The 26,625-nt window shown below is 39.9% G+C and overlaps 3 protein-coding genes across 5 annotated transcripts; 1 reads left to right on the top strand and 2 right to left on the bottom strand.

The window, feature by feature from the left end:
* Nucleotides 1-1,888: 1,888 nt before the first annotated feature.
* On the bottom strand, nt 1,889-4,477 carry LOC108555748 (polypeptide N-acetylgalactosaminyltransferase 3). Its single transcript, XM_017911539.1, has 10 exons — nt 4,341-4,477; nt 4,078-4,187; nt 3,826-4,006; nt 3,590-3,759; nt 3,343-3,510; nt 3,158-3,257; nt 2,673-3,082; nt 2,455-2,597; nt 2,100-2,366; nt 1,889-2,017 (listed from the first exon to the last, which is right to left on the bottom strand). Exons 1-10 carry the CDS (start codon nt 4,475-4,477, stop codon nt 1,889-1,891), a joined length of 1,815 nt encoding a protein of 604 aa, XP_017767028.1.
* A 1,395-nt stretch (nt 4,478-5,872) lies between these two features.
* On the top strand, nt 5,873-11,651 carry Sec31 (COPII coat complex component secretory 31). Of its 3 annotated transcripts, none has more exons than XM_017911527.1 (15): nt 5,873-5,950; nt 6,043-6,141; nt 6,409-6,621; nt 6,702-7,024; nt 7,127-7,224; nt 7,305-7,550; nt 7,637-7,930; nt 8,029-8,397; nt 8,477-8,594; nt 8,668-8,973; nt 9,051-10,225; nt 10,766-10,834; nt 10,966-11,154; nt 11,236-11,307; nt 11,395-11,651. In XM_017911527.1, the coding sequence occupies exons 3-15, from the start codon at nt 6,419-6,421 to the stop codon at nt 11,581-11,583; spliced, it is 3,651 nt and encodes a 1,216-aa protein (XP_017767016.1). In that variant the 5' UTR covers nt 5,873-5,950; nt 6,043-6,141; nt 6,409-6,418; the 3' UTR covers nt 11,584-11,651. The 3 variants fall into 3 exon arrangements, with proteins under 3 accessions (XP_017767016.1, XP_017767013.1, XP_017767014.1); XM_017911524.1 differs by having other exon boundaries at nt 10,912-11,154; XM_017911525.1 differs by lacking the exon at nt 6,043-6,141 and having other exon boundaries at nt 10,912-11,154.
* A 336-nt stretch (nt 11,652-11,987) lies between these two features.
* On the bottom strand, nt 11,988-14,641 carry IntS10 (integrator complex subunit 10). The gene is made up of 8 exons (XM_017911610.1): nt 14,475-14,641; nt 14,214-14,281; nt 13,905-14,148; nt 13,315-13,822; nt 12,928-13,244; nt 12,659-12,823; nt 12,327-12,585; nt 11,988-12,252 (listed from the first exon to the last, which is right to left on the bottom strand). Exons 1-8 carry the CDS (start codon nt 14,628-14,630, stop codon nt 12,086-12,088), a joined length of 1,884 nt encoding a protein of 627 aa, XP_017767099.1. The 5' UTR covers nt 14,631-14,641; the 3' UTR covers nt 11,988-12,085.
* Between the last annotated feature and the right edge of the window lie 11,984 nt (nt 14,642-26,625).

The following is a 26,625-nucleotide window of genomic DNA, read 5'->3' as shown; positions in this document are numbered from 1 at the left end:
CGCTCTCTCACCGCGTTCCTGCCGCCAGTACCACTCCGAACCTTTCATTAAACTCCCCATTTTTCTGTCCCTACGATGCCGCGAGTTTTTCGGTGATTCTGCGAACAGCTATCCGGAAGAAAGTTGGCCAGGCTGTTGGAACTGGCCGGCGGAGACGAAGAAGCTGCGGTTCAGATAGATCGAGTTAACGTTGCTCGAGGAACATTTATGGAAAGAGCGTTACCTAGTAGGTCCTCTGTGCTTCGTGGCCGATCGTTGAAACGTAAGAATTCGCGGAGCAACCGGTTGCCTCCGGTGCGTTTCACCGGTCGAAAATTCAGGTTCTCTGGAAGATGGGCGCGTTTTCAGAAAGTCAACGTTCCTGTCCCCTTCCGCGGGAAAAAGGGGACGCAATTAACGTGAGAAACGGTAGGTTGTCCAGGGTCATAGGTGTGTGAGAACCGGAACACACGGTGGACAGACAGGACGAAGACGTGACCGTCTGTGGGCAATGAGCAGCGAGAGATTTTTCCGCGAGTACGATGATCTTGATCTTGATTTTTCTATCCCGTACTCGTAAATCTTCTCACATATGTGCATTTCCTTTTTTGTTCCTAATTCCATTAACTATTCATTAATATGTCGAAAGAGCTCTTTTTATCGCGAATATTTTTACAGTCTTGCGCTTTTTGTCGATTAATATCAGTCAAGAATATTTATAGGGGCTATAAAGGTTTTTGCTCTTCACTGACGTGCATCTGTAATCCAATTCCTTCGGTAATCCATTTTCTTAGGCAGTATTGACACTATCACCTCATCCATCGTTGCATTTTAATGTTTATATTAACTGGAAAACATAATTTAATTCGATGAGTATCGAGAAACTGCTGCATCTGCGCAAAGAGAACCCTATCGTTCCATCGTGGTCACGGATCTAAGAAACTTCGCGGAGAAGACTCGGGATGATGTGGATTGACGCGTTTAGTAGATGCGGTTTCTCTCTTCGTGCAGCGATACCGATCCATAAATAAAGGCTCACTCATCTCAGCCAAACTTGGCCTGGAGGTGATCGTATACTCAACGAACAGGGAGACTAGGCCGCCTCAAGCTAAGTGGCTTCTTGGCCTTCCCGAGGACACGACTTTGACCCACATATCGGTAAATTACGTTCAGCACACTGCAGGTACAATTTCCAATTGTTTCAATCAAAATGACATTCAACGTGAAAAATCTCTCTAGGAAACAGCTGTACTATCCAGCGTTCGCATGCACTCCGATGAAAAGCTCGTTGATAGAAATCGTGTAGGATAATACGACAAACGAATAGCGTGAAATGTTGCAGACCTGTCGTACGAAACAACTTATTTCTATGAATACTTTGTATTTCGATATATTTGAATAGGGAGCGTATTTGGTACCGCAAATGCCAGTCACGCGAAAATTCGCGTTATCTTGGGAAACACCGTAACCTTGATAACGGTGACATTAAAAATGATTCGTCACGTGTAACCTTAGTGGTTTGGTGAATCATCGGCTATGAACAGCATCTTCTTCGGAACTGACAACAACGTATCGCCTACTTAAGAAACTTCTATATTAGCCTAAAAAAATGTTCGTGACGCACGTGCATTTATTTCAGACGATGTAAAACCGTTTGAATGAATCGAATAATTTTTCTCTACAAATAATGATAACTTCTGTATCCTTCATACGTAAATTTATTTAAAAATATCTCCTTCAAAATAGACACATCTGTGCGAAGGTAAAAATTCATGAGTTAAATTTCGCGATTTAAATTTAAAATCGCCTCAAAAAATATAGCCATACTTTTCTTGTACTCTCTCGCTGCTTTATCCTCGCGATTCGTACGTTTTAGAGTATTATCCAATGTGGAAATGTGCTAATAATATTATTTCCAAGGAATTGATTCCAGTGACCATTTCTGTTCGATGTGATTTGTACACGCTGCTATCACAGGACCCTCCCCGTCGTTTGATTGTAAACACATTCCAGAAGACACGTGTAAGAAAGCTTTTGTCTGAAAAAAGAAAAGAAGTACGGTTGTAACATTTTCTTTTCATAGTTATCAGTAAGTACAAAGGAAGATGTAAACAACACACTTGTTCGTCGTATTGCCATTTTTGCCTGTTGTGACCGCTGCACGCTATTATTTTAACCTTTGGTGTCTTGTGCTGGGTATCGTTATCAGGTGCATCTAAGCAAACGCTCTCATCGGTCATTACAACTCCCTCCGTTGTCATTACAAACATTTGACTAAGTATTGGCCGTGGAACGCACGATTCAAGGATTGCGTATCCTGAAGGTTGCGAATACGTCCCTTTCGCGGTTGGTCGCATAATACACTTCTTGGATGAAATATGCAATATCTAATACATGAATATTTAATTATTTATTCTTGAAGCTGACTAGATTGACGAGTTTGTTATTCAATAAAAATTTCAAATTTAAATTTACCCGCCCAAAAAAACGGTCATCTTTCGGAAAAAAATGTTCCGGCCATACATTATCCAAATACCAATCGAAGCTTTTGCATTGCAATTTTTTACGTAATTCCAGTCTAGATCGAACTGGTTGCTTGTCTCTTAGTCTAGCTGCCTCTAAGAGAAAACGTACGAATATAATACTTAGTCCATCTATGAAACTTGACTCTTAAGTGCTCAGTGCTCGATTACCTGCATTAAATTTGAAATAAAATTCTGCCCATTCATCCATCCAAACCAAAGCAACCCTAGCAAGATTCCCGTACAAAATCTCTCCGACACCACCTGGGAATGTATAAGGTGACGATTTCCGAAAGAGATGCCCTACATGAGAGCATGGGGCAATCTCAACGCTACCGCCACATTGCCACACTCGAAATGATAATTCCAAATTTTCACCGCCCCAAATTTTCATTCGATCATCGTAACTACCTAACTCAAAGAAATAATTTCGATTCATGGAAAATAATCCTCCAGCCATGGCAGGTGTTCTGAATGGTTCGACAATGTTTTCGCGTCTCTCTTTCAACAATCGACCGTTTAGCGTTAACCAACGGAAATGTAAATCCCAATTAAATGCTCCCCAATGCAGCTCAAACGATCTGTAATATTATAATGGTAAGTCCTTTTTATCGTAATTTGGTTACCAAAAGGTAATAAAAATAGTTATGTCTTACCGAGTGTAACTAAAAGTATCGTCATTTATTATATCAATAACGGGTGATACTACTCTAGTTTTGTTCTTGGCAACCGCTTCAAGTAAGGGTTCTAACCACCCTAAAATACATCGACATAAATATTATGACATTATACACACAACAATATTTATTGTATAAAAATATGGACAATAGAGCTTACCTACCAACCGTGCATTCACAATGTGCGTCAAGGAATGTAAGAACTTCTCCTTTGGCTTTACTAGCACCTAAGAGTCTCGCATTCACTAGACCAACACGTTTATGGGAACGCAGAACTTTAGTGGAAACTTCTAAATTCTTTACGTGTTCATCCAACGCATCTTTCAAAAAATCTAATAAAAAAAAGAAAAAAATTCAAGTAGTTTTAATGTATACATAAAAATAGTGTGAATAAGAAATGTTATTATTTACCTCTGTCACTGTTATCATCAACGAGAATAATTTCATCCAACAAATGGCTCGGAGATCTATTAATTACACTATGTACAGTCCGAAGTAATGTACTCCAAGCTTCATTATGAAAAACGATGATTATCGACGTTTTCGGTAAGTTATCCAAGTTCCTATATCGTGCGATGCATCTACAATCGGTAAATTACTTACTGCAGGTATGTTACCGATAAAGTAAGTATTCATAAGAACATTACCCTTTTCTTCGAACATCTGGTAAAGATCGATTTAACGGTATTCTATCACTAGCCATCAAATTAAATCGATTTATTTGAAAAAGCTGTTGCATTTTGTAAAAGTCTTTTGCCGGTACGAGAACCGGACTGCCATTTTTTCCCTCGAATGGCCGTGGATCAAACATATTTTTGTTAATGAGATCTACAAACAAAGGATACGTCATGAGATTGAGACCATAGCTATTAGACGCGATCCTTCATTTCGTAACTTACCTTTCGTAATGTTTGGAGTTTTCATTGGATTCACAGAATCTCCGATATAATGTCCTACAACTACGTGTATTCCTTTGCGATCTATGTAATCTCTTTGATTATCTAAAAGTCTGAATACGAAAAGATCAAAAAATAAATAAAACGTGTAATTACAACTTATTACGTTTAGAATTGTCTTTGTTAGCAAAAGCTACTAATTGTTACTTTAAAAAAATTAAATATATATGTAAAAGTTTTAACTGAAGGATTTTGTAATCACTCACCGAAGTGAAACGTAATCGTTACGAGGATCATCATCCTCTCGTCTTTTCCATGACCAAATAAAAAATAGTCCCATCAACAAAACAATCAAAAGAATGATTGACCACGCGCGACATGATTTTCTCAGTCGTGGCCACATCGTGATCGTCGGAAAGAATGCTAAGTTTAACTAATTTTGAAAATAATCCCATTTATCTCATTATAGAATAATTAACTGTTATCGTAAAGTTGGACTTCCGTTATCACATACTTCTCATCCCGGGTCATCATAAGAAAAAGTTCTAACGTCTAGTTTGAACTGTGAAAAATTGCGAAAATCAGAATATGTGTGTATATATTAATACTATTTAACATTTTAGAAAAAAGAAGAAATTTATATTTACTTTAGTATTATTTAAATTACAATAAAAATAAAAATAAATCAAAGATATAACAAGGTTTTTAAAATTTATAATTGTTTTTATGTTTTACCTGAATTTGTATGAAAACTGCATCACAGATTCTACCGGTAGAACACACACAATGTTTGGAATAAGCTCAGGTATGTATCACTAATAAGCATAAGTTAACGAGAAAATAATTTTCTCTATTGTTTCTTTATTATATATGATGAATATCACGTTTTAATAAAAAAATTATTATTTCACCAGAGGAATTACTCTTGTCAATTACTTATTATTCTATTAAATTGAAGACGCTGAACAGAAATTATCGTGTTCATACTGCCACAGATCCGACAACTAAAATGAATTCCAAGGAGTTAGGACGCTATGAATAAGACAGTGCTGTATCAAAACAATTTGTAACCCTATACTTTTAATTAAATATATATTTTTTGGTGAAAATATTTCAATAAAAATAGGAGTCGTTACATGGCTGAAATTTTCATATTTCATGTAACGAAGTAACACCAATTACATCTATAATATTTCCAATATAGATATTGTTTTATATATTCAACCTTGTACGTCTTTCCACATATTTCACATTTCAGATCAGAAATCAGTGTTTTATACAATTTATAAGGTACAAATAAAGTTAGAAAAACTGAAAATCAAATAAAGTTATATAAATATCTTTTGTTAGTAATAATCTTTCGAATTAAATATTGAAAAAGAATTAAAGAGAATAAGAAGAGGTAATAGCAACTAAATAACAATTGAAATCGCGGTATATATTATCCTGCGTATAATTTTTACGTAGGTTTTCAAAACTGCCAATATTGATAAGTATTTACATTGAGAAAAACTTCGTAATACGGTCTACTCAAGAGATATACCTCATTCAGATGAATTCATTAGGAAAAAGAAACTCTCGTGCGTGTATACTGTTATAAATAAAAATTACGTTAGAATTATTATCAAAGAAGGTATAATCAAGGTTATTTCTAGACAGAAATATATTTTTCCTGTCTTTTTTGCGTACAAATTTGACGAAAACGAATCATCAGAGTAGACCGTACTAATGTATCACGAATACCGAAGAGGTCAGCACTATTCTCAACGCACGGTTCGCCACGTTGGAAGAAGTTGACGGGTGATTATTGCTTGTTTGACGTTAGGGATTTATTTCTGTAAAATACACTTAATTACTGTTAATTTGTTACACTAAGGTGAGGATATATTATTCAAGTAAACTATGAACTCTCTGTTTCATTTTAAATGAACTGCACATCATAAATATACACGTGTTTCGATTTGATAGGAATAGAGCGCTGAACCTACGAATCGAATGTGATGCATGTACAATATTATCATTTATATCTATAAAGTTTGTACTGTGACAAGAGTGTTAAATCAAAGCGTACGTTATTGACATGTATTGAAATGTATTTGCAGTTGTTGGAAGCAAAGTTCTTAAGGAAATATACCTATCTTCTGAAAACTGTCTTTAAATTTTTCTATAAATGTTCTTATATAAGTTTATTTGTGATAGTTTAAGTAATTTTTAAAAATATGAGATAAAATTGGCTAATAATACATCTATATTTCGTTAGAATATCATTGTGTATTATCTATTTAGTTATAGAAGGTTAGATATTTCCTTGTTAAAAAATATAATTGCACACAGAAAACTAAGGATGAAGATAAAGGAGTTATTGAAGACTGTCAATGTAGCATGGTCACCACCTGCTCAGCATCCCATATTATTAGCTGCAGGAACTGCAGCTCAACAACTTGATGCAAGTTTTAACACATCTGCTAGCTTGGATTTATATTCTTTAAATTTACAACAACCTGGATATGATTTGGGACTTAAAACCAGTGTTGCAAGTGACCATAGGTTAAAGAAAAATTCTGTTTATGCATATATGTATATTATTAAGTAATTAACAAAATTTCACATGCATATGAAAATTTTAGATTCCATAAAATAATATGGGGTTCATATGGTAATAATCCAGCTGGTATAATTGTTGGAGGTTGTGATTATGGCATGATAAAAATTTATTCAGCTGCTAAAATGTTGGCCAATGATAACAATTATCTAATAAGTAGTTCAGATAGACATACAGGTCCAGTTAGAGCACTTGACTTTAATCCCTTTCAAGCAAATTTATTAGCAACAGGTGCAGCAGAAAGTGAAATTTATATATGGGATATTGTTAATGCAAATAGTCCAATGACTCCTGGATCTAGAAGTCAACCATTGGAAGATGTTCAACATATTGCTTGGAATAAGCAAGGTATCTTTTTAGTAGTTATATCATTAAAATATTTATAATTGAAACATAAATATAATCATATAAAAATGACACTTTTTTTTTCATTTTTCTTTTTCTCTACAGTGCAACATATTCTTGCCTCTACATTTTCACAACGTTGTGCTATATGGGATTTAAGAAAAGATGAACCTATTATCAAATTAACAGATGCAAATTCAAAAGTACTTTGATTTCTTATGTATATTTGATCTTTACATTTTACTTGCAACATTATAATTTTTATATCTGTATGTAAATAAAGGTAAGATGGAAAGTGGTCCAGTGGCATCCAGATGTTGCAACACAATTATGCCTAGCATCAGAGGATGATCAAGCACCTGTAATTGAATTATGGGATTTAAGATTTGCAACATCACCTTTGAAAACATTTCAAAATCATCAACGTGGAGTTTTATCAATTGCATGGAATCCACATGATCCAGATTTACTCCTAAGTTGTGCCAAAGATAATAGAATATTATGTTGGAATCCTAACTCAGATGCACCGGTATGTTTAGCAGTAATTTTTAGCAGTAAATTGACAAATAAATTTATATAATTACTGTTTTAATCTTATATTTATTACATTAACAGAATGGTGAGGTAATTTGTGAATTAGCGCAGACAAATCAATGGAATTTTGATGTCTCATGGTGTCCAAGGTATCCAGGATTAGTTGTAGGAACTAGCTTTGATGGACATGCAGCAATTTATTCTTTATTAGGAGGACAAAAACAAATGTCTGTAGAAACGTCAAAGAAAATTGTAGATTCGTTTCCTGGAATGGATCCTTTTACACACCCACCTCCTCCTGTACAGACAGAACCAACAGTTGTCCTTACAAAAGCTCCAAAATGGTTAAAAAGACCATTTGGAGCATCCTTTGGTGTAAGTATCTGTTTTTAAAATACATGGTACCTACCAGATTTTATAATGTTATATTATTAAATTTGTGATCTGTTATAAGAACAGTAAACTCTTTTTAGTTTGGTGGTAAATTGGTAATATTTGAAAATGGACCTGTTGATCCTAATCTACCTCCAAACTCAAACAGGAAAGTGATCATATCACAAGTAGCTACACAACCTGATTTAATTCAGCGTTCATACGAGTTGGAGGATGTTATTAGAACTGAGCAGTATAGTGACTATTGCAAAGGAAAAGTTGAGAAAACTACTGATATATATAGGAAAAAGATATGGAACTGTGTATGTGCATATTTTGGTGAAAATGTAACGAAAGATATATTGGATTTACTTGGTTATGACATAGAAACAATGAACAACAAATTAAATCAGCTTGTATCACAAGAAGACATTAGTAATATTACAGAAGGAGTTAGTAATATGAATAATGTAAGTTCCATGTTATACTATTCAAAGAACATTTGCAAAGTAAGTATATATTATATAACATATTTTGTTATTTGTTCAGGTACTTAATGGAAACATTGTTGATGGAAGCACAGCATTTGATGCTATTGCACAAGAATCGAAGAAAGCATCAATGGCTACTCTGAAAAACAAAAATATTCAAATAAATGTGTCTGATGGTAATTTTATAATCATATATTTTAAATATTTTTATTATACATAATGACAAAATGTTATTTTGCTATGTTACAGATGAGGATGGGCTTATAACTCAAGCAATCCTCTTAGGAAATATAGAAGCTGCTGTGTCTTTGTGCTTTGCAAATAAAAGGTACGCAGATGCAGTCATTCTTTCAATGGCTGCTGGACCTGATTTGTTAGCACGTACCCAGTACAGATACTTTTCAGAACATTCTGGAGCTCTCAATTCTCTTATCAATTCATTAGTTAGTGAAAATTGGGCTGAGGTTGTTAACAATGCTGATATAAATTGCTGGAAAGAAGTGCTAATTGGAATATTTACTCATTCCAATCCACAAGAGCGATCAGCTTTATGCGGTACATATCGTATTATAAAGTAGTGTTAGAACTATAATAATATAAAATATTTGACACCCATCTTTTGTATTTTATAGATATGCTAGGAGATCGTTTAGTATCATCTGATAATCCAACGCTTAAAGAACAGGCACAAATTTGTTATATTTGTTCTGGCAATTTGAATAAAATGGTTGAATCCTCCAATGTTGAAATTCAAGAAACAGTAGAATTAGTAGTTATTATGAAAAAAGCCTTAGAAATGCAAGGTATTAGAGACGTGCAAATAGAAGGAAAGATCGCTAATGTGTTATCTCGCTATGCTGAAATGTTAGCAGCCGAGGGAGATCTCGATGCTGCATTCATTTATCTTGAAAACAGCCAAGATGAAAAAATTGTAATGTTGAAGGATCGTCTGTGCAGAGCTTTGGGTTATATTGAAGAAACAAAAGTCATGCCAAAAGGGCCGGCGATGCAAAATTATTATGATCGATCAAGAAGACCTATGCAAAGTGTACAAAATCCATTATCTGCTGGTTCAACAAGACCCTTTTTTGATTCAAATGTTGCTCCTACGAAACAATCTTTTGTACCACCTCCAAATCAATTTAATCAACAACAACAATCATTTGGAATATCTCCCCTTCAACCTCATGTGCAATCAGTGCAATCTATGCAATCTATGCAATCTATGCAACCTATGCAACCTATGCAATCTATGCAAACTATGCAATATGATCAAACACCTCATTCTTATACTTCAACATCTATGTCTCAACCACCTCCACCACCACCTGCTTCGAGTATATCCAGTGGTGTTGGATCTCGTCCATCTAGTGTCGGACCTCAAACGAGATCAAAATATATAATAGATCCATCTGTAAAGTCTACGTCGGCATACGGACAAACTGGTTATCCTCAACAACCATTGTCATATAATAATCAACAAATTCCTCCAATGCCAGGCTATTCTTCATCAAATATGTATCAATCACAAGTTCCTATATCTGCAAACACATACCCTGGACAAAATTTTATATCTAATTTAAAAGAAATGGAAACTTTTAAACCAGTTCCACTTAATACGTTAACGCCGTTACAAAATCCGTCGCAAAGCCAAATGTATGAACCAATTAGAACGCAGCCAATTCCACAGACTCAAGTTTATGGAAGCGAGAATCAACCACCTATGGAACGGTCAAACATCTATCAACCGCCGCTACAACCTGCCGGATGGAACGACCCACCAGCTGCAAAACCATCTAGAATGCAAGTAAGTATCATTATTTTTTTCTTGTTCTTAACTAATGTACCTAGTGTTAGGCGTTAAAATGTTAATTAGTTATGTATAATAACTTTATAATATATATCTATCTATATATATATATGTATGTATCTATATGTATGTACATTCAAATAATGTAGCCAGTACTGGCATTATGCAACAAAAATGAAATGTCTGCGGATCATGCTGGTACCAGGAAGTGGAAAGCAAAATATTTGAAGAATATGAATATAAAGGTAGAGACCTAAAAAAGATTGAGTGCCGTTTCCACTGTTTCATAATTGCTGTTTATTTTGAACAAAATATATTTATTCCCCTTAAATATCTTCAATTTAGTAAACTGCGAATAACCATTTCGTGTGATATTATATTAACTAATGCAACAGTGTGAAATACAAGGTCGTTTACAACTGCTTCATACAAAAGTTGTATCGTGCGATATTACATTTTATACTTCACATATGAATCATTTCGTCGTTGTAATTAATACGGAAATATTTGTTTTAATGTAATATTAAATTTTTACAGTCTAAACAAGAGTACCAGCCACAAAACCCGATTTTGCATCCTTTAAGAGGATCGGTACCAGAATCAAACGTAAGTAACATGGCTAACATTTTTTTGAAATTATAAAATACGATTCTATTTCTTTTTTTTTTTTCTTTTTGTTGTAGATTTTACCTCAAGAGAAATTTTATCCAGATTCACAAGTACCTTATAATCCACAGCAATACAATCAGAATATACCAAATATGAGTACTCAATTTTCTAAACCAATGGAGCATCCACAATCAGCCCCAAATATCAGAGCGCCGGAACCGGAAAAACCAAAACCACCGATACCAGAACAACATTTGCACTTGAAAACAGTATTTGACGAATTAAAAAATCAATGCTTTGAGAATGCTAAAAATCCAGTAAGATAATTCCTCACATTTATAAGTATAATGCACTTTATTACAGTACAACAAATATCATCAATCATGTTTTTTTCTTAGCAAATTAAACGTAAAATTGAAGATGTATCCAAAAAGCTCGAAGTTTTGTATGATTGTCTTAGAGAGAATAAGGTATGTACTTTCTTTTTTTTGTGTGTATGTGTATTACTATTGGTCTCAAAGATACTTACAAACATATTTATTGTATATATATTATAGTTGTCGCAAAACACTTTACAAGGATTGCATCAAGTATCACAGATGATACAAGGTGGAAACTATACTGGTGGTTTAGATATTCATACACAATTAGTGTCAGGCCCTGATTTCAGCCAAATATCTTCTTTCATGCCTGGTATCAAAGTATTATTGCTAAGTGCCCTTCAATTGAATGTTTATATTAGATAGAATGCAATACATAATGTCCAAGATGTTCACATTTATTAATTTTTATAACTTGAAATTTTTATAATCCTTAACAGCTTTATTAAATGAAATATTTATGTTACATTAACTTTCTATACTATTCAGTGCAGTACGGATAGCCATAGATATTTGTATATAAACTTTATGACTGAATTATATTATCAACAAAATCATAATGTTTATATATTTACATTTAAAGGTGGCTTGTCGGTATTAGATAAGCTTATATCATTACACCTGTACAAGTAAGAAAACTCATATATAAAACGCATGTAAAAAATAGAGAAAATATTCAAATAGAGAATATTTCAATATCTCCGCGAATTGTTAATCAAATTTTTTTTTTTTTTTCAACTAATATATGTACATAAAGTATTAAAGTTGGCTTAAGGAAATCATGTGTATATTTTTAAATAAAAAATTATATAATAATTTTATTAAAATTATGTATTAAATTTGTTGATGAAAATAATGTTAAAGGTATTTATTGAATAATTAAACTGTGTAGTATAGCAGTTTTTTCATTGATAATGAATTTTTGTAATAACTCATCTAATGAATCGATGCCATCACGGGCTGCTTGTCGCCGCATCGCTTGTTTCACTTCTTCCCGCACTCCTTTGTCTGCTCCACGAGTAGTAATACGTCGATCTATGATATTTTTATATAAACATATTACAAATAAATATAAAAATCTGGTATTTAAAACATGTAACATCACGTACTTTGTAAGATTCCCGACCCTGTAGCTATATCTAAAGATACACCACCTCCATGTTCTGTCCATAGATACGTTAATTCTTCTAAAATGTCTACACAAATAATATAAGCTTGAAATAATGGATAAGAGAAAGATCCACGATTAATAATTCTTTCTGTAATTGTGGATAAAGTACTAGCTTCTTGTGGCCAATCAATTTGCATTAAAACTAATGCATGTCCTATAGCCAAATCTCCAACACCTCCAGGTAAAGAGAAATTTTCCTATTGTACAATACGTATTATAAATGTAAGAATAGAATTAAAACTTTCTTAATTATAACATTGTGTTAATTACCTTTATTGCTAAAAGAAGTAGCCTGCAACAATACTGTATAATAGGAAATCGTGCAAGTGTCACGTAATGTAAATGTCTTCCACATGGAACAGTTAAATTATGAGACACTTTACCGCAACTCGAGGGTAATGCGGTAACTACTAAAACTATATATTCTAACATTCCCTGGTAAAATATTACGTATTTAAATATATTTTAAAGTAATCGAAATATGTACCTATGTATATATGTGTATATATAATGTAACAATATGAGAATACATAATGTACCTTATAATCTTTCAGGAAAAAACATGTACTTGCTAAGCGGAGATGAGCCGATAAATTAGCTGCTTCTTGAGATAATCTCGCTAACACTTCGTGATGTAAACCTTTATACATTGCTAAATCCGTTAAAAATGAATTTAGCCACGAATCTAACCGAAGTTGTTGATTTAGCTTTCCTATTTCTCTTTGTAAATAATCACTGCTATGTAATAAATCCCATAACTTTACAGCTAATGCCAATCCATTACCATTATAATCACCATCACTAGTTACTATAATTCCTCCATTATCTTCTCTTTTCCGTTTCTTCAATTTCGGTTCTAAATATAATAGAAATGATTAAATTATGACTGAAAATGAAAACGCTATATATTATAAGTTATATTTTACCTGTAGGGGAGTGTGCATATTCTCCAAATGCTTCTACCAGGCAGTATACTGTCTCATCATTATTAATCAATGCATTATGTTCATTTAATATCCTTAGTAACACTACAACAGTGCACATTAACAGCTGTCTAACTACCAATTCTTCGCATAAACTACCAGAATGTGCTACTGCATATTGGTGCAATCTTTCACAGAATGTATCTCTGTTCCAAGTCATAGAAAATAAACTACTTAATTCCCACCCTAACTTTTTCCCTATTAACTCAACAACTTGAAATAGTCTATCCCAGGGATGTTGAATTTGATTATCTTGCGGTTGTTGTATGTATGCTAAATAAAATTCTACTGCCTTACAAAGTAATCTCAAGCTAAGTCTTGAATTTAGCTCTACCGGTGCTGTACCAAGGAGTGGTAATGCATCACAGGCCAATAATTTTCTGAAACCATTTACTGCGCGTCCTGGATGACTGTGTTTCTCAGCAGTAAGAAGAGTTTCTACTAAACGTGGCTATAAATAAGTAGATTAAGGAATAGATTATAAACTAAGAAATATTATAAATATTACAAATATATTAATTAACTATATTTACCCCATGAGTAGCAATAGTTTGTGGGAATCTACGTAATAAAAGAAGCAGTAATTTGCAATGTTCCATTGTATCTTCGCTATGATCTGCAGTCATAATAAGCAGTCTGTGTTGTAGTTCTTGCGGTATATGTTGGAACATTTGACATAAAAATTCTGCTTCAGGATCACATTGTTCTAAACGAAGACAAGCTGTTACTGTTTCTATTTCCTTCCATATATCACGGTCATCTGGAAAATTCTGAAATCTATTCCTACATTTAAATATTTGTTTGCATATAGGTGAAGGATATTACATAACGTAAATACTTACATTTCACTAAAACATTTGGCTGCTTCCTTGACATTTTTTGAAAGTTTCTCAATTCGATAAGCTTCAAACTAGTAAACAAACAGCATAACTTATTGTAAATTTATTTGTTTATTAAATAATACGTCTTAGAATAGTAACGATAATTTAATTCTATAGAATAAATTGTAAATCGTGAATCGAATATTACATTAACCAAGCTAAATGAAGAAAATATTTTCTGTAGCATACGAATATTAATTAGTATACATTAAGGAGAATAACCTGAACTTTCGCACTATGAGGAAACAATGATCTAGCAGTAGTTAACCACGATTTAGCTGCATAAATATCAACTGGTAACGCATCTTTCGCACGTTTAATTAAATAATCTTCTTTGGATAACTGACCGTTATCTGTACTAGATGTTTTTTCTAACATATTTCAAATTATTTAATAGTATTTACAGAAAGAAATAAAGACAAGTAAACATAGCTTTGTTGAAAGAAACATTAAATATCCATAAAATGTATAGATGGCAGTATAGTAGTCCTTAACCTTTAAAGTCAATTATTTACATATGTACGTATAAATATTTGATAATCCTTTTACTAATCCCTTAACTTTGAACTATTTTAAATTCAAGCTCAAATTTGAAGGCATTTGTAACAAGTTTGAATTTACAGGCGTTCCTTTTAAGTTTAAAAAATACAAGACATAATAACCGTGTACATTTATTTCATTAATCAAGTTTAAATACGATTTCATACTGAATTTACCATTTGTAGTAACATCACACCAGACAGATTTCTACTTCATCGACTACAAATAAGGATACGAATCTTTTACCGCAATACGGTAAGAAGCTTTAAAGAACTCACGCTTAAAAACGCGATAATTTGCTCATATTGTAAACTAGGCATGTTCGATCATAGACAATTCGTTGGAAACGTATTAAACTTGTATCCTAAAAATAAATGTCTCGAGCATTTTACAATACGGAAACTTTATCCCGTTTCCAATAATTATCGAAACTCATTAACCGGCAGGACTAAAAAGTTTCAAAAAGATTCTCAACGATCATCGACGAGAATATAATATAGTAAATCCCGTGAGTGATAAAAGCTGTCACTTTTCCATACACCCTAGAGTGGTTCCATTTATAAAGATATAACAGGGAGCACTTTGAGGTGGGAAAATCCGCTTTACTCCACAACGCAGATTCTGTTGCAACTTTGGCCAAAGCTTCCTTAAGTGGTTATAGCGCTTTGGCTTTGTATCTCGTGGCTTTCCGGATTCCAATAGAGTACCGGAAATAAACCACCATTAACGCGCCATTTCTACTTTACGCGACAAAATAAAGTCTTTCGTCGCCATTTTCTCTTTCGAAAATCGCTTAAGAACATTATACTCGTCGTTAAATTTGAATAACCTTTTCGTACACGAATAGACGTAAAATTTCCGCGAAAACAATGATTTTCCCTCATTTTGACAAATTTTCAAAGATTCATCCATTAACTGCGTTCATAAAGAGTGAGAAAATTATTTGTTTTGGTCAAATGAGGAGAAACTACAGCTCCCGCCAATTTCAAATCTCGTTATGGTGGCGTTACACGTACGCCCTTACAACTCCAAATTGCAACATTTTTAAAATATAAAGAAAATTCTTTTTATATTTTCATAATTACTTAATAAAAGCTCATAGTTACCAGAATGATCACGTTAATACTTTGGTCAGAAAAAAAAAAATACCCAAAGATACGTACATTTTCAGCCTTCTACACCAGGATCCCCGCTTAATTACCACGTTCATTTAATTCTATACCAAGTGCCTCTCCACGCATATGAACACGCACGTACGAGTTTACGTACCTTCGGTTTACACATTTCCCGTAAAACGTTAAAGAAATCATTCTTGTCTACCGTTCGTTTATGCGATGCAGGGAGTAGCAAAGGAACATGTAAATTCCATGCAGTGGAATGATTTCGAGCGGAGAACCACGCGGGAATGGTAAGGATATCGTATTCGTCTCCAACTAAATTTTGCGTCTACGAAGTGGTTAGGGGATGCACACTCTGTGGTTGTGTTTGTTACCCTCTGTCTCGGTGCCTCTCTCCACCCCTTCAGCCACAATGGCATTAAAATTACCAAGGAAATTCAATTCCCAGTTGGAAATGTATCGCGCACGTGTAGGTCATAGTCGTATAGACGATGCCGAGGGTAACGTAGGTAAAAGACAGGGACGTCGAATCACTGGGTTCCATCCCGTGAATTTCAACGTCTTTGCTTCGCGCAATTTTCCTGCAGTTTACTCGTTATTTGCTACTCGAATTAGAATAATTGGCAGCTTTGGAAATTCATCGCGACACTCCCCCGTCGACAATTTACGCGTAACAATCGCGACTTACCGGAAGAAATGTACAAAATGGACGATATTTCGGTTCATTTTCTCACATTTACACATCAATGTCGCGCAAATTCCATATCGCGAGGGGATAGGAAATTCGTAGGAATTCAAATTCGGGAAGATTCGAAATGACGAATCGCGAACCAACAGCTAGACGTCCCTGGCTGAAGCGATATAGAAAAGCGTATAACACACGCATAGCTCGCGTACGTACGCGAACCCGCTGTGGATAGCTTAGGTTGGTTAGTTAGCGTGCAAGTACACGTATCAAAGGCACTCAGAATCCGAGCTTAACAAAGCCAGCTTTGGGTTTACCAACCGTGTCACGTAGTACGTGTATACCTTACCTGCTCACGCTTCGCAAAACCTAAACCTCCTGTGGCCCGTCTAACTTTGGTCTTAATGCGTCAACGGGGAGGGATAAGTTTCGTCGGGGCAATTAAAACTAATTATTCCCGTCCGCGGTGGCATCGGCTAACCGAGGGACCCTTGCGGCCCGATCGTTCGTAATTATATACCTCGCAATTGGAATCTCGTTAACCGTGAATTTATAGAAAACACTTCGGGGAATTAATTGACCGTGATTGAATTAGCCGCGTAAACCAGCCCTCCTTAGCCGAAGTTTCGCGTCGAGCACCGAAAATCCATCGATCAAGACACGGGGTGTTTTTCACAACCCTTTGTCCGAGAAAAAATAATTACAAAGTTACACCTTTCCACGCGAGATCTCGATCCTTGAAGTATGTTTCACAGCGATTCCTAGATCAGGTTCAAGATGGGATATTTTTCGCTTATCTCTGACGAGATATCGACTTGGAAAAATAATTTTTCGCTCGCGAGACGTTAATTGGAATATTTTAATTTTTTTCTAAGTAAAATAATTGATTCATTTATTTTATGGGTCATCCATGTCTATACGTGTCAATATAGGAAACGCGCGAAAGATGGCGACGATTCTGCAAATTATTTAACTTTAAACGGGGTACGGTATACTTTAAAAATTCTTAGATGCAACTAATCCTTCTGACATTTGCGGACTGACTAATTGACTCGTTACGACTAACGTCACCAACAATAGTCCTCCTTCCCCCGCCATCTGATTATCCTAATTACTACTTGTCATAGATCACGGATCTTGAAAAATGTTTTACCAGTTTGTAAAAACTGGAAAGAACGGCGATTTTGCAATTCCGTTTGAAGCGAAACCGTGCGCGGCGATACTCGCGTCTTTGTGAGACCGTGTAACATAATAGCCGCCATAAGGCTGACTGAATTTGAAACAGATTAGCGTGACGCGTCCAGGTACGGTGGTGCGTTCGTATCGCAAAAGCACTCGGAGATAGCATCGCGAATCTAGCACGCTCGCACGAGCGTCGCACGATGGGGTATGACGGGGGTATCGAAAATTTCAAGCCAAATGTGCAACTAAGTAGCTACTTAGGTCCCATTTGACGCAGGGGATTGAGATCGTATTTGAATGGGAGATTTAGCCGGCGGATTTTCGTCCCGAATTGAGCCATTGTGCCATTTAAACCGGCCACCTGACGGCTCTTGACACGCCACCGTTTGCCTTTCTGCATTTTAAATACGCTCCTCCTCGAGTCTCGTTGTCACCCGTGAAACGCCGTCTCGCGATTCGCGAATCTCCGGCAAATCGGTAGCGAACGAGGCAGAAATTACGCGTGGACATGCCCTGGCAGCTGTCTCGATTACTTTTTCCAAGCCACGGCGTCAATCTGCCCTAAAGCACAACACGACAATCTAATAGCCGATTCCACGCCCAAAAAATTAGCTCAAATGAATAAATACGATCCCGGTGGGTCGAGAAAGTATTGACGGAGCCGTCTGCACGGAAGGTCCTCCGTTGGCAGAATTTCGGTGACATTTTCTTGCACGTAATTACGGAGTTAAAGGGAAAATTGCAGGAATTTGTACGAGACGTACGAGCGTGGAACGATTATAAGGATATTAATGGCGATGTTGATACAGAGAGGCTAAAGAAGATAGCTCGATGGACGATATTTTATCGAGAAACGGAGGATGTTTTGGCACCCCAACGCGCAGAAACGGCACCCCTCTTGTAATACACGGCACCCCATCTATCGAATTATTTTGATTCTGCGATAATTCACCCCGCCTAATACGGCATCCCCTCCTCGTCGGAGCCAACTGCGGGGGAAAAGGCGATTCGGGCATTTTGATGGAAATTCGAAAACACGACGCGACGAAGGCGCTCTGCCGGTCTCTCTCAGAATCCGTGTGCAGAGATTAGTGGGATTTATCGGCGCGACCGCAGCGGATAGGCGATCGAGAGGCGTTACGCCATTGAAACGTCAGCGTTGTTACGACACGACCGTACATTAATGGTTTCGTGTAAATCTGCAGATAAGGCCAACCCTTTGCCTGTCTCACGGTGCTAGAGCGACTGAAAATTCTCCACGCGAACGCTGAAAAATCCGTGACTCCAGCGTGTACCGATCGGATTGACGCTTCGTTGCACGCCGGATGGAAGCAATGCCCTTAACGCGATTGCAGCGATTCGTCGAATCCTTGACCCATGTCGAATCGGTGGCGGATTCGTGCGCTCGATTCCGATGTAATTTTTGGAAAGTATACAGCCGGAGACGCGATAATCCGCCGTGGCCGGTATTGTCGGCGCGAAATTGAATTTCGTCAATTAGATTTTGGGTGTTTACGGTTGGTTAGGCCGCGTACTAGGCGGCACAATGGACGAGAGTACGTTTCCTGGACAGCTGTGTCGAGTGTCCGCCTCGATACGTACTCTTTTGCCCCGACGCCACCCTCGTGGCTCTCCGACCGATTCTCGCATTATTATAATGTGGCCTCGGGCCTGATTTTACCGGATCACGACGCCGTGTCTAATTCATTGTCCGTCTTTGCCCCAGTCGCGAGCGGTTCGACTAATTGGCAGCGAATTCTGTTCCGATCGTTCGTGAAACGTCTTCGTGACATCGTAGATCGTCGATCGCGTCCGCGGAAAGCGCGTCCACGAGTTCCCGAGACGGGGTGAATCCCGAAGGAAAACAATCGATCAGATTTTCTTCCCGGTTCGAGGAATTGCTTCGATTGAAATGCTTCGAAGACCTTCGCTCGAGCAGGCTCCGAGATTTGAATATTCCGTGCTAATTTCCCGCCGACAAAAGATGTTATTCCCGCGCTCTCTTTGTCCCTCTTTCGACCGGCATCCGAGGAGGGTGAGGCGAAGTTCCAGGTGGCGACGGGCGTCTTGGTTAATCACTACAATTGATATTCCGCTGATATCACCGCACCGAGTGACGGAGTAACGCGGTAACGAAGTAACCCGATTAAAGGGAGCCTCTTATTGGCCCGCTCTCGCTCGTTCTCTTCAATCGAGTTACATGATTAGCCTCGGGGGTGCGGGAAAGCGAGAAAGAGGGCAGTTCCTTCGCGACGAACCCTCACCATCGACGCAAACATCAGAGGAATCGACGGGCGGGGATTATTAGCGTTCTCGTTATCGATGTCACGCTGATCAAATGCCCGCGATACCTCGTAATCCCTCGATCGACCGATCGATAACGCGAACCGCTGAGGTCCGAGCTGATAAAGCGAAAGATCGAGCGGAAGATACGGCGAAGAAGGCGAACCACGGACTGTGCACGCTCGGCTCGAAGTCGACGATTTCGAGGGAAAATAATAGGAGGGAAAGCGCGAGAGGAAAATCGCAGTCGAGGGACCGTTCGTTCCTTCTGACAGGGATTCGTTTAGCAGAAACGTATCGGCGACTTCCGGTGAGCAGAGGCAACCGGCCGGAGAATATACGTCCGTGGACAGCCGCGTATGCACACCGGGACTCGTCAAAGCGAAATCTGGAAAACCGCATCACGCAAGGGCGGTTACAATACGGGCCGCTGATTTCCGACATTAATGACATATTTGCGACAATAATGTTCTGTGTAAACGAGTGTATTATATAATGACGAAATACGCGGTTGCGAGGAAGGAGATACCCCGATGATGGTCGTGTTCAACCAACATCCACGAGTTCCCGACTCCGCGGGCTTTGCATGTGCACGAATCGGTCGTTACGTGCCGGTCGTCGTCGTGCTTCCCCGTGTGCGACTGCCGCCCGTGCATGCACCCACCCACACACACGCTCCGTCCAAGTCGTTCCTTGTCGACGTGTGGGTGGAAGATACTCACGGTCGCAGGAAACAGCGCATCATGGTAATAACCGTCATCAAACGACGGCCACTTAGAACCAGACCAGGTTCCTCGTGGAAAATTCGTCCTTTTACTACTGCCCGCGGAAACCGTGCTTCTTTCCACCACGATCACCGCGATTCGACGCTCTATTTTTCCCTTCCAAACGTCCTTTTAAACGTCCTTTTATTCCCTGTCCCTATCAATTTCCATAGGGATAGGCAATATTCGAACAGCGAAAAGATAAAGCTTTTCTACGATACGGAGATCCAGCGATGGAGTCTCCAGCGGTCGTTCCTCTTGTTTACTCCGGCGAATTCGCGATTCGAGGTTTGGAACGTATGACGAAACTCGCGTAAAATCTCCAGCAATTTCGAGAAAACGTTCGCGGCTTAATCGATGAGACGGCTCGTTAATTTTACATCAACGATTGCTAGTTTATTCACGATCGCGAGAGGCCACGACGTGTCATGGCAACGACCGTCGTCGAAAACGATCACTTTTTACGAACGAGGATTTATCGAAGCTGCCGGAGTGCATAAAATTAATAGACCATTCGCGTCGTTGGGGAGGGAGGGAAAAAAAGGAAAAAAATTGGAACCTCCGGATTTTTAACGTTTCGAGATGTGGTTGGACGAAAACATCGCGTGTTATCGTGGAAACGAGCGATACCGAAAATTCCACGATTTACGACGGAACCATATTCGTTTCGTAGCTCGTATCTCGTAACGGCGGGCTTCTGGGCTATTTTCTATTAGATTAAAGTATCGTCCACTAACGAGCATTCGTGACGGCGACACGGTATTAAACTGTCCGCGATATCCGCCATTTGAAAACGGGCGACGGCGATGGGAATAGGCAGGGAAAAAGGGCGCGACAGAGACGGAGAGTGGAAAACAGCCGTAGGAGGGAAAACAGAGACGGAGAGCGCGGAGAGGACCGGCAGAGGGAGGAAGAGAGAGACGGATGGACAGACAGAGAAATTACAGCCGCATGCTGCGTTCAGGAAACGGCGCATTCTATTGTGCTTTTGTCATAGTTAAACTGTCAGGCCAATTTTGCGTCGAGCCAATTTATGCTCACGTGTCCCGATGTACTCGCGATTCTCCCCGCCGCGGCGCGCCGCTCCGAAGTGGCACGTTATGCTGGACTGCATAATTTTGCAAAATTTTCTGCGCTCGTACACGAGAACGGGAAACGAAGGTGAACCGGGCTATCCGTGTTGTTTTCAGACACGTACGACGCGGTCCCGCGTCCAATTCGAATCGCACTCTGCGGAAGACTGCCAGCGTTTCTGGCTCGTTATACCGGTCGCTTCATCGATGTTATGCTAATCGTTGCCAACGGGGCGATTTCTTCTCTGTCCCGACATCATCTCGACGCGGAGTCTCGAGGAGCGAGAGAAGCCAGAAAAATCGCGCTGGAGAACGATCGAAATCGCCGGGGTGCAACGATCGTTGCGATAATTTGCAGTTTAGCCCGAAAGACGTTGCGATTTTGGTCACGTACGAAACGAGACGATTCGTTAAAATTCCACGAAGACTTCACGATCGACTTAACGATCGGAACTTCCCTCTCTCTCTCTCTCTCTCTCTCTCACGAGCGCTCGGCAAATAGCGAGGGTTCAAGCCCGGCCGGTCAATTAGCGTAATTAAATAATAATTGAAAGGAGAGAACGGTTGGCCGAGAGAGCTAGTAACCGAACCACGCCCCGAGCATTCGTGATATGCCGACCAATCGGCCGAGACCACGATGTCCTCCCGACTCGTCTTAATCACACGACTCTGTAACTATCCTTTAATCGAAAGTCCCGCCTCGCAAAGGGGCGCGCGAACCACGGACCATCGCGGAGATATCGTCTGGATCGGTCGTTCCTGCGAGCCAACCGATCGCGAGCTCTTACGACCATGCTCCTAAGCAGCAGTTTCTACCGGTTGTTAAACGCGATCCCCTCGATCGTTAAGTCCGACTATATCGCCGGGAAGATGGGCGAATATTATCGAAAGCAACGATTTGTTGCGACACGGGCAGAATTTAAAGTCCGCTCATGCATTATGCATAGTGCGAAAGTGAAACAAACTACGAGCGAAAAACTGGTCCGCCGTTCACACAGCGGCGCTGAGACTCTTCCGAAATCGATGGAGAACGGCTACGTTACACGAAAACCGATCGCGTTGATCGTCGCGAAAGAACTTTATTCCGCGTGAATCCAACCCGCGGGTTGCATTTCGCGGTATCGTCTCTCGGCCGAACACGTATATTCGCGTACGCGACGGGGAAATCGGCGGATTCGCGGCATTATCCCTCGCGCGAAATGAGATCGGAGCAGGCGAGCGCGAGAGAACACGGGCTGAAATCGAGCAACGATACGCAATCGAGCCTTCCAGCGAAACTTTCATTCGTAACACGTATCCGGCCAATTAGCCGAGGCGTTAAAGTATTCTATGGTTTCAAGGAAAGGCGGTTTGTGCACTTAAACGCAGCCGCCTTAGCTCGACCCCGCTCAACCGGCAACACTTTCGATGCCCGATGTGCATGAATAAAACATCGTTCGGAGAGACAGCCGATGCACGAGCGGCGTGCACGCTTGAAAAAAAGAGGGGAAAAGGGGAAAGAGAAAAAATAAAGGGGAAGAAAAAAGGAGAAGAAAACGCGTAATGTCTGAGAAAACGGATACTCGGTGCTGGCGTTCCCGTGGAATCGTAGCTGCTCGCGCGAGCAATTACTTCGGGGGCGAGCGCGGAAGCAGAGAGCGCGGGGGGTTAAATTATTCGGCAAACGCGATCAGTTCCGATGACGGCGAGAATTAGAGGACCGATGAAAATTTTAAACGCGCGGCAAAATGAATTTTCGAGAACCGTTACGGAGGGGTTGCCCCGACACCTAGACCCCTGTGTTTCAGCGTAATTGCGTTACAGCACCGGCGCGCTTTTGATTGTCCTCGATGACGTCGGCGGATTCGTCGCGCGTTAATGAAACATTCGTTCATCGTTACCTTAAGTGCTGTACTCGAGTGTCAAGTGCGTACCCACCGCTGCGCGTCGAGTGCGTACAGCGAGCAGATAACTCGGCGTAAAAACACCGAGACTCGAATCTTATCGCGTTCTTCCCTCTTATCTGTCATGCGCGAATCCCATCCCGCGCGTCGCATCTTATCGCGAATTCCGCGTTCGGCGTTTCACGGCCGCGAAACGCGCAACGATCGAGCGCGATGGGAAAAGTAACGCGACGTATAGACGCACCGCGACCATTTTGCTGGTAGACCGGAGAGACAGCGGGAACCGCGGGGTGGTTGTAAAGTATACGCGAGTTTCTGGTGTCTCGATGACTGCCTGCAAGCTCGTCTCGGAGACGAGGACGCGTACGAGAAGAGGAATGAATGGCTGCTGGCACGAGTGTATGCGAGCCTGCCTGGCTGCTCGTGTCTTCAAGTGCCAGCACGATCTTCCAATGAAATTGCAGTGCATATATACGTCGGGTGGTACAAGCCGGCGCAGACGCGCTACGGAAACAGGCAGGAGGGCGCGTATTTCCACCCTCGACTTGGGCTGGTAATGCCGTGGCCGGGGTGTGAAAATCAGGAACGAGCCGCGGCGGAGGCGGAGGAGTCGGAAGAGAAAGAAGAGGGGTGAGCAGCAGCGCGAGGAGGGAGGATAAAAAGGGGAGAAAGAGGAGCGGGAGTAGGAGGAAAAGGTTGAGAAGGAGCGACAGAGGGATGGAGGGGTTGGTTGGGAAGAGGGTGAGAAGCTGAAACACCCCTGGGTCCAGCGAGCTAGGGAGGATCAGAAGAGGCAGAGGAGAGAGATAGAGAGGGGGTGGACGGTCGAGTGAGAGGGAGAGATTGCCGCCATTTTACAGTGGCGCGGATCTGCATAACGATCAGAGACTGTCGTGTTTATCAAAGCTTTTCTCCGCCATCTGCATAATTTTCTGCCGCGCCAGGATAGAGAGAACGGGTGGCGAACGGGACGCGCGGCGGGAACGCCTAGATACCCTTGCTCTCCACTCTCGAGTGCATTTTATGTGCACGACTTATGAAACTTTAACGCCCTTACGAATAAATTACTCGAGTAAGCGTCGGTCGCGCTAGCCTTCCGGACGCGTGATTGGCCCATTTGCATTTCAAGTGAGGCGAATTAATAAAAAAATATTTCCCTAAGTTCTCGTAGAAGCCCGGATTCACTGTCGTCTCCGCCCTCCCCTTCCGCCTTGTCTCTAAGATAGATATTTTAACGCTAACCTTGCCTCCACGCGAACGCGACCCTGTATCTATTCGACGTCGACTCCTCGACTCGAGGTAAAGAGAGAAAGAGAGTATCTCTCGAAGAAATCGACGAAATGAAATTTCTAACGCGTCGATCAATGTTTCCCGAAACTACGTCCACGACATATGTATCGGAGAGCATCGACACGGCCGAATTCCCAAAGCAACCGTTGAGAAAGAAAAATATTTAGTGACAGTCCCTGCGTATCGATGGGGTGGTACCCGTTATTAGGGTTCTTATTAAACCAGCATATGGACTAGAAGGGCGATTTCAGATACCCATCGAGCCACTCTCTCTCTTCTTCTCTCCGTGTCGGCGATGTCGCGCGCAGATACCGCAGTTTGCAGTAACAGGTCCTATTTCAAGGGATTACAAATAGATTTAATCTTTATCGGCGATCTTCCGCTTCCATCGGCGGGAATGCAAATGCTCGATTCTCTTGGATCTTAGTAAGAGGAAACTTAAAAAGAGCGGGCAAATCTAGTTTCGTGTAACGTTACACCTTGAACCTTCTGCGTGTACCGCAGTTTCGTATGGTTTTAAATATTTTCTGCTCTTCGTCGGACAACTTATGGGTGCCAATAATGAAGTATCCTCTGCTTATTCCTCTACAATCGAAATCGTACCTCCGGTACTGTAATCGGAATCATTTTTTCCGTATAAAGATTCGCGTACTAGATGCAAATTCTACATCCTCGTCAAAGTAATGGACAATCGCTCCCTTGTCTTACTTTTTTTTTTTTTTTTTTATTTTTCTCATAGGAAGAAAAAATTGATTAATCCGTTTATCAAGGAATTCAAGGGTAGAACGGTTAAAGTGTTAGTTCACCTGATTTGGAGGCTTAATGAGCCCGTTGACACTTTGATGCAGGGTGTCCCGCGTGTCGCCACGGAATTGCCAGTTCAATAATTCAGAGGCTGGCCGTAATGGAACTTGTCCGCGGGACTCGATCTATCATAGGAAATTGCACGAAGCCCTTTTACCGGCGCTCATAAGAAACATACATATTAGAAGAATAACAGCGGGCTAGCTCGTAACCCCGTGTGTCTGTCGTTCCGTTCCGAGAATTGATTAGAGCCCGGAAATAAATCGTGCGTGCGTGTGGGTGTGCATTCGTCGGCATATACGAATAGGTAGGTTCGAAAGGGAAGCCTTAAAAAATGCCGGGAAAGACGGGATCTCGGTGAAAAAGGAAAAATATCGAGGATGAGGAATGGCGCGACGTCGGGAGAACGGAAGAATTTCGATATTTATCGAATTCTCTGCGACCCACGAGCTTGTTAGGTGGCCGCTGTTAATTAGCCGTCGATCCATTTAACGCGTTGACTGGCACGACACGATTATTTCGAGCTTAACGAGCAGCCGATTAATACATTAATGACGATCAGAGAGGGACTCTGAGTTTTGCTGATGCTCGCGAGAGAAAGGTGACACGCGGGTGATTAATTGGTGCACTCGCTTCGAAAGCAGAACCGGTTCGAAATAATCGACGATTCCGTTTGTGCGAATTTTTCCGGAAGCTCTAAGCTCGTTCCATCTGTTCGGAACGAGAGAACTCGCAGCTCCGACAGCGAACG

Source organism: Eufriesea mexicana, unplaced genomic scaffold, assembly GCF_001483705.2.
Source record: "Eufriesea mexicana isolate 0111107269 unplaced genomic scaffold, ASM148370v2 scaffold265, whole genome shotgun sequence".
In the NCBI taxonomy this organism is placed as follows: domain Eukaryota; kingdom Metazoa; phylum Arthropoda; class Insecta; order Hymenoptera; family Apidae; genus Eufriesea; species Eufriesea mexicana.
This window is presented reverse-complemented; position numbering and strand designations above follow the sequence as displayed.